The 12500-nt window shown below is 50.5% G+C and overlaps 1 protein-coding gene across 1 annotated transcript in view; it reads right to left on the bottom strand.

The window, feature by feature from the left end:
• LOC123766585 (phosphoribosylformylglycinamidine synthase) overlaps positions 1–12500 on the bottom strand; it is a 452541-nt gene that overhangs the window by 113493 nt on the left and 326548 nt on the right. The window contains exon 23 of the mRNA XM_069302853.1: positions 810–935. Coding sequence (XP_069158954.1) covers positions 810–935 — 126 coding nt within the window. The remainder of the gene's footprint in view (positions 1–809; positions 936–12500) is intronic.

The raw sequence follows: 12500 nt of genomic DNA, 5'->3' as shown, positions 1-12500 counted from the left end.
GGTGAAAACTAGCTGCACAGTACCCCGTGCCCCACCAGTGTAAAAACTACCACTTACCCCAAGGAACCTCCCCCCCCCCCCCCCCCAACACAATCAATCACCAAGCAGCAAAAGTTCAAAGAAATGAACCCCAAGGTGACTTGTGGAAGATGATCCCAAACCCCGAGGGTGGTACTTACAGGGCACGCAGGGAAGGGAGCCCTAAGCACATGCAGCCCGAGTACCTGTGAATATTACTCTCATTTCACACGCCACCATAAGAGCAGTTCTGAACACCAGGCACAGCACAAGAGAATCCGGAGCTGGAGCCACCCGACCATGACACAATAACATCAGCTTAAGAACTAGTGGTTGGGTCGCCAGCGCGGTATGTCTGGGGCTTCCCCTTCCTCCTCCCTAGGAAGGGGGAGCTGCGCAGAAGACTGGCGCGGCTCGTGTGACACGTCATGCTTGATTGCTCATTTTCAATTGGGAGTTATGTCCACTTGTTTGACTATTTTCGTCGTTTTAACCAGAATAGGGGTTTGTTTTGAGGCACTTACCTTTCTGGGTGCCTGTCCCGGTCGCTGGCAGTTACAGAATGCTCCAGATCTCCTGTGCATTTTTATAGGCCATTGCTCTTCTTGCCTCTCTGAGGGGAGCCAGGTTCTGGCTCATGGTCCCCGGTAGGCAAAGAATTATCCACACAGACTGATGCCAAAGTCTAGGGATATATATATCAGCCTGGATAGCTACTGGAAGCTGAAGGGGCTCTCCCCCCCCCCCAGATAATAATATCAACTGTAAAATATTCCCTATTATTCACTCACCTTAAGGCTAGAGATGGGAGCAGCCACCAGGTTGGTCAAGGCCTCCAGAAACGTCATTCTCGCACCAGCCGCAGAGTTCACTAGCATCTTAATGGGCTGCTCACCAATACTCGTTGCTGTGCCCTCCTGTCAAACGAGTATAGAGCCAGTAACAGTGGCTAGTTAGACGTACAATCAAGTGATTTGTAGAATTAAATATTACTTATATTGAGTTAATATTATGGTGACTCCCTTTTGTCTTCAGTTACTATGTTTCAACTTCATGTTTATACCAGAAAGCATGTCCTTTCTGGTATAAACTGCTGTTGGTAATAAGAAAGAAAAAAAGTTCGCAATCCACCCTAAATGTGACACAAAAATACATAGAACTTCGATTAATCGCATTAACCCTGCACTATGCCAAATGTACAATTCACAATCCTTCACCAATGTGCAAGAAAAAATCCAGTGTTGAATGTAATGAAACACCATTTTCTGGGAGAGTCCCGGAGGCGTCCTGGAGGCTCCCCGGAGCTATCCAGGCTGAATGGATATGTATAACTTTCTGGCATCAGTCAATGCATAGAGTTCTTGCCTACCGGGGACCACGAGCCAGAACCTGGCCCCCTCTAGAGAGGCACGAGGAGCAATGGCCTATAGAGACCCCCCCTTATGATTGGGAGCATTCTATGTCTGCCATCGACCGGGACAGGCACCCAGAAAGGTAGGCGCCCCAAAACAAACCCCTATTCTGGTAAACTATTGCGACCGAAGACTGAACAGGTGGACAGAACTCCCCAAACGAAAATTAGCCCTCATGACATGTCGCCGCGCCGCCTTCTGCGCAACCCCCCCCCCCCTCCCTGGGAGGGGGAAGGGGGGAGCCCCAGACCCCACCGTCGGCAACCCAACCATTAGTTCTTAGGCTGGATGTCAAAAACGCGAAAAACACCGCCGACCGGAGGGAGGGAGGGAGGGATGCCGGGGAGCCTCCGGGACTCGCCCAGAAAATGGCGTTTCATTATAGTCAACGCTGGATTTCTTGGGGGAGCCCCGTCGGCTCCCCGGAGCTAACTACCCAAAGATAAGGAAAAAACAGGGACTTACCCGGGCAGCGGTCTGTCCTCACTCCTCAACGCGAAGGCGAGACAACTGGCTGCAACCGTCGATCCAAAGCAATGCAGGCCTGACGAGGCCCAGGAACATTCACCAGGTAGCGAGCGGCCAGGACCCTGTTCGATCTCCAAAAACCCCAGGCCCGAATGTCCACCCAAGACATGTTGCCAAAGACAGCCGCCAAAGCAACAAATTTATGAACGTCGTGGGCCCGGGGAAAAACCGCAGGCTGGCTACACTTAATAACCCTGTGGACAACCTGAGAGACCCGAGCCCGGGAACAGGGAAGAAGGGAAACCGGATCAACCCAGAGCGCATCCCCGGCAACAGAAGCCGTGGCGCACAAATAATGGTGGAGAGCCGCAACCGGACACAACACATGATGCACTCCCGGCCTGACCAACCATGCATCAACAACCCATGGCCCCCTCCGGAACGCAGCCGACTCATTCTTCGCCAGAAAAGAGGGAGATGGTTGCAAGCGAACAAAACGACCACCAGGACCGAAAGAGCAGAAACCCCGGCGCCGGAGGAGAGCATGAAGCTCGCCAACCCAACCCCCCGAGGCTAATGCCAACAGGAAAAGAGCCTTGGAAAAACAATCCCGAATGGAAGGGGCCACCACAAACTGGGGCAGAGAGAGAAACGAGAGCACGCGGTCCAAAGACCAAGACAGCTCAGGCGGCCCATGAGCAGGCCGGAGGTGAAACAACGCCCGGGATAACTTGCGAAACGGGGCAGAAGTAACATCAACCCCGAAAGCAAGCTGAAGCGGCTCCGCCAACGCCGCACGATACGAAGCGACAGTATTCGGCATAAGATGACGTTCCTGAAACAGCCAAGAGAGAAAGGACATAACCCTATCAGAGACCGAAGAACACCGACGCAGTGATAGGAAAAACCGGAAGGACCACCAGGAAAGCTCATACTGCCGCTGAGACGAAGCACGCAGGTGGGAGACCAACAACGAAGCCACCTGCGCACCATACAATGAATGATAAACCTGAGTCAAAAACACCAGACACGAAGACTCGAGGAGAAGATGGAACCAGCCTCGTACAGGGCTGGACCGATCTGCTGAAAGAGGCGGAGCCGCGGGAAGACTCTCGGGTACGGACACCGAGCAAGCAGCGCCTGAAACCAAGGCTGGGCCGGCCACCAAGGAGCCAGAAGGACCACACTACCCTGGTAAGTCTCCAAGCGAGTCAGGACCTGGAGCAACAGTGGAACCGGGGAAAAGAGGTACAGGTAATCCCACCTTGCCCAGTCCAGCCAGAAGGCATCGACCCCGACGGCTTCGCAGTCGGGAAAGGGCGCCACATAAACTGGAAGATGCCTCGACCACGCCGATGCGAAGAGATCCACGTCCGGAATCCCGAACATCCGGCACAGCCAACGGAAGGAGTCGGCATCGATCGTCCACTCCGAGGACAGGGGACAGAACCGAGACAGGCCGTCCGCCAGGACGTTGGACACCCCCCCGGACATGAACCGCCAGGAGAGCCAAACCCCGAGAACTCAGCAGACGAGTCACCCGAAGCGACCAGCCCCAAAGAGCCAAGGATCGCATCGAACCCCCTCGGTTCAAACAATGAACCACTGGGGTGCAGTCCGAATGGAGCCGGATCGTCGATCCGCGAGAGACTCGAATCCTCCGGAGCGACATCCACACTGCCACGAACTCCCGCACTGTGCTGTGAGCCCGACGGAAAGACGGAACCCACCGTCCTTGGCCGGCCTGGTGAGCACTGGTCACAAAACCCCAGCCAAGAGACGACACATCCGTGTACACATCGAGCGAGGGCACGGGAAGGCACCAAGGCACCTAACCCCGAAAAACCCGAAGAGGAAGCCGGCGACGCAGCAACCGACGCAAAGCCCCCGGAGGTCGAACCCAACGATCGCAAGAGAGGCGGAAGGGCCGGTCCCAAAGGAACCAGAACAGCCGACGAAGCCTCACCCGACCCGGCGGGTAGACCATCATGGCAAAGTTCAGGCTCCCGCACAAACTCTCGAGCAACCGCCTTGTGACCCGGGAACCCCTCAGAAACGGGCGAAGGCGGGACTGCAGGTGCAAGAGAGCCGCCGGAGGAAGAGACAAGGAAGCAGTCCGAGCATCCCAAACCAGACCCAGCCAAGACCGAACCTGAGAGGGAACCAGATGGGACTTCCTCCAGTTCACCAAGAACCCGAACCTGAGAGGGAACCAGATGGGACTTCCTCCAGTTCACCAAGAACCCGAACCTGGCGAGCTGGGAAAGAACGAAATCCCTGGTGAGCAGACACATGGACCGGCTGGGAGCCCAAACCAGCCAGTTGTCGAGATAGGCCAGCACCCGAACACCTAGCAGACGCAGGTGGGCCACCACGACCCGAGTGAGGCGTGTGAAAACGAGTGGCGCCAGATTCAACCCAAAGGGAAGACAACGAAAGCGGTAACCTTGATGCCCCACAACAAAACCGAGCCAGTCCCTGAACTCCGGATGAACCGGGACGTGCCAATACGCGTCTTTGAGATCCAGGGACACCATCCAAGCGCCCCTCTCCAAGAGAAGACAGAACTGGGACAGCGTAGTCATCCGAAAGGAGGGGAACAACACCCACGGGTTCAGACGGGAAAAGTTCAGAATGAACCGGAGGTCCGCGCAGTCTCGTTTCGGAACCGGAAACAGGCGGAAAACCCACCTGAGGGACGACGTCGTTTCAACTACGCCCAAGCGAACCCACTCCGAGATGACCTGACAGAGCGCAGGAGAAGAGGCCTGCCCCGCAAGCCCCAAACCCCCCGAGGGAGGAAGAGCCACCCAACGCCACCACAGGCCGCGCGAAACGACCCAAAAAGCCCATGAATCGTGGGACCAGGCATGGGCAAACCGTGCAAGCCGCCCCCCCATCGTCCCGTCAATGGGGCGAACCGCGAAAGGGCCGACACAGCTTGCGAGAACCAAGGCGGCGAACAGGACGGAGCCCACTCCGTCCAGCAACAGCCAGAACTGAAGGCGCCGCCAGCCTCGAATCTGGCACCAAAAGCCTACCCCGACGAAAAGACCCCAAGCCCTGGCACGACCCTTCTGGGAAGGCCTCCCACGAGTCCCCTGGAGCAGCAACAACTCCGACATAGGCCGACAACTAACCGAGGCTGCCTGCAGATACTGCCCCACCGTAGACTCCGCAAACAGCAACGGACAAAAGGGCGAGGATAAACGAAGAGCCAGGGCCCAGTCGGACTCCAAGGAGGAAGCTAGCACCTCCTGACAACACGCGAGGCGAGAAGCATAAAACCGCGAAACCGCATCACGCAGGATGGGCGCGAAGAGCTTCAACAAAGCAGACGACGCCCGCACAGCCGAGGGCAGCGCACCAGACCCATCAGCGGCCCCAAGCGCTCCCACATCCAACTCGAGCCAATCCAAGGATAGCTCCAGGAGGGAAAAGAAACGCAGAGCCGAAGCAAGCAGGCCACGAGTCCGCAAATCCTCCGCAATCAAGGCAGCCGAGAGGGAAGGAACCTGCACGTGAAGCTGCATGATACCAACATCCCGCAGAAGGGCAGGGGCGAACAAACAAGCATTCAGATGCTCGAAAGCGCCCCCCAGGAAAACCTGCAACGCCAAAGAAACTTCTCGCCACACAAGCACACGGGACCGACAGAACGTGTGCCAAGCCTCCAATGAAAAGAGAGGACAGTCTGCCAACCAGGACGACTCCGGAACATCATAACGAAACCAGCACGAACCTGGGGATCCGTACACGAAGGAACGAGGATCCATCAGGAAGGCATAATCCGGGTCACACAAGAGGTAAGCCGCCAAGGCCTCCCGCACCTCCGAAGCCGATACACGGGAAGCGGGAAACCTCTGGAAAGATGGAACCGATGAACCCTCGGGATCACAGAACCTAACTCGGGGAGGGGTGGACACCAAATCCAATTCATAAGCGGAGGGAGCGAAAGAGAACCCCTCTCCTTGTAACACCAAGCCCCGCACGGAGGGCCAAAAAAACCAGGCGGGGTCCAATGGGGCCCAAGGCCCCCAAGTCAACCCCTCCCCAACCCCAGGAACCTCACCCAGAGGGCCCGGGGCCGAGCCGTCCTCCTGAGCCCCCACCCCCAAAGAAAAGGTGGGAGCAGCCGACAAAGCAGGAACAAAGGGGGCCCACTGGCCAGACCCAGAAGCTTCGGCAGAAAAACCAGGCTCGAATGCCTCCGCCACTGCCCCAGAACGGGACACCCGAGACCGCCCGAGTCTCACAACCGACTAAACCCAGCCCTGGCTCCGAAACCCTCAGATGTTTAGGAGCCGGCAGCAAGAGTGGGGGACCGAATGAGCAAAAGAAGGGAAAGGACTTGGAGGGGCAGACGGAACCAGAGCCGAAGCGACCCCCACCCCCAAGTCCGGGTCCCTATAACCTAAACGGGGCAGTCTCGGGGCAGCGACCAACCTAGCGCGTTGCAGCAACCTAAATCGAGCATGCAACGCCTCAGCTGCCCTCACCCGGATATCGGGCGCAGTAACCTGGGTGAACTGGAGTACGTACAGACAACACACGTCGCACGGCTCTGGGTCAAAACAATCACCGACCCAACAGGCAGCATGGCGGAGACAAAACCGGAGTGTCCCCCCCTGAGACAAGGGGACAGAGCAACCGTCAAACTCGCAGGACACAAGGGGGGACTCAGGGGTCACATCCAACGGACCACGTAGGCCCCGTGGGGTTTTCCAGGGCCCTTAGCCTTGATAACACGCTAAGGGAAGCCCAGGCAGGGTACTGTGAACCGGCACCCAAAACTACCAACAAACTGCTATAGCTGAACCCCGGGACGTGTACACTCACGGGGGCCAAGCATGGAGGACCACCAAGTAGACAATCTGGAGACAAACCCCAAGAACAGCGATGGGGGACCAAACAGGCAGACCCCCCCCCCCCACCAGGCAAAAACAAAAACAAAAGAAAAACCCCGCAAGAGGACAACGTACCCAGGCGGAACAGAGCCGGCCGCTGTTATTGGTGAAAACTAGCTGTGCAGTACCCCGCACCCCTGCCAGTGACGAAAACTACCCCTACCCAGAGACAAACAAGGGCAAGAAAAAACCCCAGCTGACCCCAAGGGCGGCGGCCAAGTACCGAGCAGTACACGGCACAGTGGAGGTAGACCCCAAGGCGACCCAGGGAAGGTAGCCCTAAGCCCCAAGGGCAGTACTTACAGGGCACCTAGGGAAGATAACCCTAGGCGCATGCAGCCCGAGCACCGAGGAATAATACTCCTGGCCCACACACCATCGGAAGGGGCAGCTCAGACCACCAGGAACAGAACTGCAACTGCAAACAGGAGCCAGAGGCACGACCGCACCAGATCCCATCAGCCTGAGAACTAATGGTTGGGTCGCCGACGAAGGGGTCTGGGGCTCCCCCCTTCCCCCTCCCGGGGAAGGGGGGAGTTGCGCAGACGGCGGCGCGGCGACATGACGACGTCATGAGGGCTAATTTTCGTTTGGGGAGTTCTGTCCACCTGTTCGGTCTTCGGTCGCAATAGTTTACCAGAATAGGGGTTTGTTTTAGGGCGCCTACCTTTCTGGGTGCCTGTCCCGGTCGATGACAGACATAGAATGCTCCCAATCATAAGGGGGGTCTCTACAGGCCATTGCTCCTCGTGCCTCTTTAGAGGAGGCCAGGTTCTGGCTTGTGGTCCCCGGTAGGCAAGAACTCCATGCATTGACTGATGCCAGAAAGTTATACATATCCATTCAGCCTGGATAGCTCCGGGGAGCCGACGGGGCTACCCCCAGAAAATGTCTACAAATTTATTCATTCAAATATTGATAAAATGAAGTCAATATCAAGATCAAGGGGAAAAAATTGTGGCTTTGGCTCTAGTGAGTTGTGGAATCATCACGATTCACAAATGTTAATGGAGCCAACTCCCATGGGATCGCTCTGGGCAAGTTGTAGAGCATGAGTTACTACAAAAACATTTTTACATTTTACACATTTAACCACCGTGCTGCGCCAAGTTTATTGTAATTACCTAAGTGTAGTTACAGGATGAGAGCTACGCTCGTGGTGTCCCATCTACCCAGCATGAAATTTCCCCTGTGCGCATGAAATAAAGTGTTCCCAAAAAATTCTTCTTCGTAAAATGATAAATTCCTTTCCCTGAATATGTCTACGTAAAACTAAATACCAAATTCCACTTACTTTAGCTGTGAGGAAGTGGACAAAATGCGCTGTGATGTCATCAGGGGCTGGTTGCCTGTGCGTGACTCGCCAAGACACGGTCGTGCGGGCCATTCAAGCACCGAGTGTTCAACAAATATATTTTCAATTATTTGTCCTATGTATTTCCAATGCGATTATTTTTTTTTTTATCGTATATGATGCATATTTGTGTCCTTTACAATATGTGTACATTAAAATGTTCATAATGTTCCATGGAACTGTGATACATGTGCCAGTAATGTGTCCACAAAAAATGTTTATTGTCGCAATATTACTTGTTAAAAATTCATTAATATTACATTATGTACAGTTTCACACTATTTACACAGTAACACACTGTACTACACACAGTACTTCGGAAGCAAGTAATAATCAACGAAGTAGTCCATGGTACACAGCGCGACTTTGCTCTCGTTGCACCAGGTACTGATAGATTTTGATTCCTGTTTCTTCGTTCTGTGTGCTTGCAAATAATGCACTCACGTACATCCTTGGCAATAGTACCTGTCAGTGGTATGTACCCAAGCTTGTAAAACGTAAGTTAGTCTTGAAAAGATTACAGTTAAAGATCAATTTGTAAAGTAGTCGTGAAAAGATCGCTTTGTATGGTCCCACACAGGGAAAGATTCAGCTAGCCTCAAAGAGTGTCCATTAGTCAAGACGAGATTCAGCTATTATTGAAATTATCTATGGAAAACGCCACCATGGAAGCTGTTAACACTGTTCATCTATGCTACTTGTATCAGATGCATCATCACTGAATGCAGAAAACGATTCATCTATGTATCATCTAAATAAATTGGAGATAGCATAGGTGGGCAAGGGTGGTGCTTAGAGCTACAATTGGATGCACTCACTGTATCGTCCTCATAGGTGCTGTATAACTTGTATCCGACCATTGTGTTAGGTCCTTATTGCCCCTAACTTCACCAATATTATGACCCTTATGTTCTTCAAACAATAAGGTTTGAATTTCACCGACAGCGCGCGATCTTTCAACACCGCGTCGGACAGCTGTTTGGGAGCCAGAGGTGCGTGCGTCACCCAAGGTTGCTCATTCAGTACGAACCCAGCCAGCAGCCCTAGGGCATTCTGGGATTTTTTCCAAGATGGCTGCCTCTCACTGGAGATCCTAAGAGTTCATTTTGTACACAACCAACCACGCACACATTTAGTATGGGTACGGAAAAATCAAAAAGTTTTCTTGGTTGGCGCAGTTTCCCGCCGACCAAGAATACTTAGCAGTTAAGTGGTTAAATGTCTTCAATTTGTTTTTTTCTCTGAATTTTTGCTGTATTATTATTCAATTGTGTGTCATTTGAGAAATTTGTATAATAAAATGCATGAAACATTGGAATGCCTAAATATATTTGTCACTAATATGCACACACTATTATATTCTTTCAGCAATAAAACCATTATGTTGATATTACACTGTAATTGAACTAATATATATATATATATAAGTAGCTACATTTTCATGCACTACTACTAATCTCTAAACAGTTCTGGCAGGTGTAATCTTATAACCAGTTATCACAGTTCAGCCCTGCATGTTTTTCCATGATGATGTAACTGCAAGCATTATACTTTCTTCACATTTTTAATGCTTCTACCTTTGTTCTCAAGAACATTAATGCACTGAGCTGTCATTTGCATTTCTGTCAGAGAAATGCAAATGTTATTTGCATTTCAATGTGTAGAGCGCTGGTATGCACGGAGGATTCATACCACTAATATGCACTTTATGTAGGGGCCTGACAGCTGAATGGACAGCACTCCGAGTTCATAGTCCAAAGGGTCCGGATTCGATCCCCGGCGGAGATGGAAACAAATGGGCACAGTTTCTTTCACCCTGATGCACCTGTTCGCCTAGCAGTAAAAGGTACCTGGGAGTTAGACAGCTGCTACAGGCAGGTTCCTGGGGATGGGTGCGAGTAAAAATTAGGATTAAGGACTTGCCCGAAACACTATGCATGCTAGTGTCTGTACAAGAATGTAATAACTCTTGTATATCTAAATACATAAAAATAAATAAAAAACCAGCATTGAATGTAATGAATCGCCATTTTCTGGGCGAGGTCCAGAGGATCCCCAGAGCTACACGGGCTGATGTGTATACATTATACAGTGGTACCTCAGAATACGAGTGTCCCTGTTTACTTGTTTTTCGGAATACGAGCAGGATTTGCTCGAAAACTTTACATCGGAATATAAGGGTGTTGATACGTGTACAGGCCGACTGGTGCGTGGTGATACAGTGATCGCCACTCAGTTTACCAGTGCCTCGTGCCCAGTGACTATCCCGCCTGAATTTTTCACAAGGATTTACCGTTTCTTTTAGGATTTTTTGCTATTTGAGCATAAAATTTGTTATTATATATATCTCATCATGGGTCCCAAGAAAGGCAGTGGTAAGAATCAAGCCAAGAAATCTCATGTGAGGATGACAATAGAGGAAAAACAAGAGATCATTCGGAAGCATGAAAATGGTGCACGTGTTGTTGAACTTTGTAGGCAGTACAACAAATCCACATCAACAATATGCAATATACTTAGTAATATACTTAGTAATATACTTAGTAATATACTTGGCAAAAAAAGAACATTATGAGTGCTAATGTGGCAAAAGACATAAGAACAATCACAAAACAAAGACCACAAATACTTGAGGATGTGGAAAAGTTGTTATTAATTTGGATACATGACAAGGAGTTAAAGGGTGATAGTGTTTCAGAGGCCATCATTTGTTAGAAAGCCAGGGTATTGCATGAAGACCTTTTAAAGCAAACCCCTGGAACGAGTGCAGATACGATAGACTTTAAGGCAAGCAGGGGATGGTTTGAAAAATTTAGAAAAAGAAGTTGTTTTCATAGTGTTGCTGCCAGCTCAGACAAACCAGCGGCTGAAAGATTTATTGAAGAATTTAAAGAGTTTGCAAAAGCTGAGACATACCTACTACAACAAGTGTTTAATTGTGACGAAACAGGACTGTTTTGGAAAAGATTGCCTAAGAGGACATACATTACCAAGGAGGAAAAATCATTGCCCGGACACAAGCCTATGAAAGATAGGTTTACGCTTGTACTGTGTTCAAATGCGAGTGGCGATTTGAAAATTAAATCCTTGGTTGTGTATCATTCTGAAAATCCAAGGGTTTTCAAACAGTATAAAGTGCAGAAAAACCAAATGTGTGTGATGTGGAGGGCTAATAGTAAGGCATGGGTGACTATGATTTATTTTTCGGAGTGGGTGAATGAAGTGGTGTGCCCTGCCATAGAAAAATATCTGCAGGAGAAACATTTGCCACTCAATGCCCTGCTTCTCCTCGACAATGCTCCTGCTCATCCTCCAGACTTGGAAGATGAATTGTTGCACAGATACAGTAATTTTCTCACAGTAAAGTTCCTTCCTCCTAACACCATTCCTCTAATTCAGCCTATGGACCAGAAAATCAAAGCGAATTTTAAGATACTTTACGAAAGGGCACTTTTCCGGAAACGTTTTGAAGTGACTGAAGCCACAAAACTCACCCTCAAAGAATTCTGGAAACAACATTTTAACATTTGTAGTGCTTTAAAACTCGTTGACAAAGCCTGGCAAAAAGTGACTCAAAAGAGCCCTGATCTCTGGCTGGAGAAAATTGTGGCCTGAATGTGTGACAGAACTAGACTTTGTGGGGTTTAAATTAAGCCTGTAAATGATGTGCCTACTGTTGAGGAAATTGTTACTCTGGGCTGGCAAATGGACTTGGAATTGGATGGTGATGATGTGGAGGAGTTTGTGGAAGAACACAATGAAGAACTTCAAGCCCTTCAAAAGGAACAGCAAGAAGACCCAGCTGAGGATGTTTCTCCAGTCGAGGAGGATGAGGCAGCAGCGAATGTCCCTTCCGCAACCATTAAAAAGTGGTGTCAGATGTGGGAAGAAATGCAAACTTTTATTGAAACGACTCGCCAGAAAAAACTGCAGTAGGCCGTTGTATTAATCTTTTCAATGACAATGTGATGCCTCACTACAGAGGCATCTTGTGAAGAAGGGAAAACAATTATCAATGGACGGCTTTGTTGCGAGAAAATCGAGCAGTGAGCCACAACCAGGACCTAGTGGTATGCAGGCAAAACGTGCCAGAGAATGCACTCCAGAGAGGTCCTCACTGCCTGATGTTATAATGGAAGGCGACTCCCCTTCCAAACAGTAACACCTCTCCTCCTCCCCCCTTCCTCACCATCTTCCATTCTCAAACAGCAGTCATCAGCAAGGGTAAGTAATAACTTGAACATACTTTTGTAGTGTAGATTTTGATGAATTAGGTATAAAATTTAGTTTGAAGTGAGGTTTTGGGTAGTCAGGAATGAATTAATTCATTTCCCATTATTT

The sequence above is a fragment of the Procambarus clarkii genome, chromosome 5, assembly GCF_040958095.1.
Source record: "Procambarus clarkii isolate CNS0578487 chromosome 5, FALCON_Pclarkii_2.0, whole genome shotgun sequence".
Lineage (NCBI taxonomy): Eukaryota > Metazoa > Arthropoda > Malacostraca > Decapoda > Cambaridae > Procambarus > Procambarus clarkii.
Note: the sequence above shows the minus strand (reverse complement) of the source record. Positions and strands in the feature narration are given on the sequence as shown.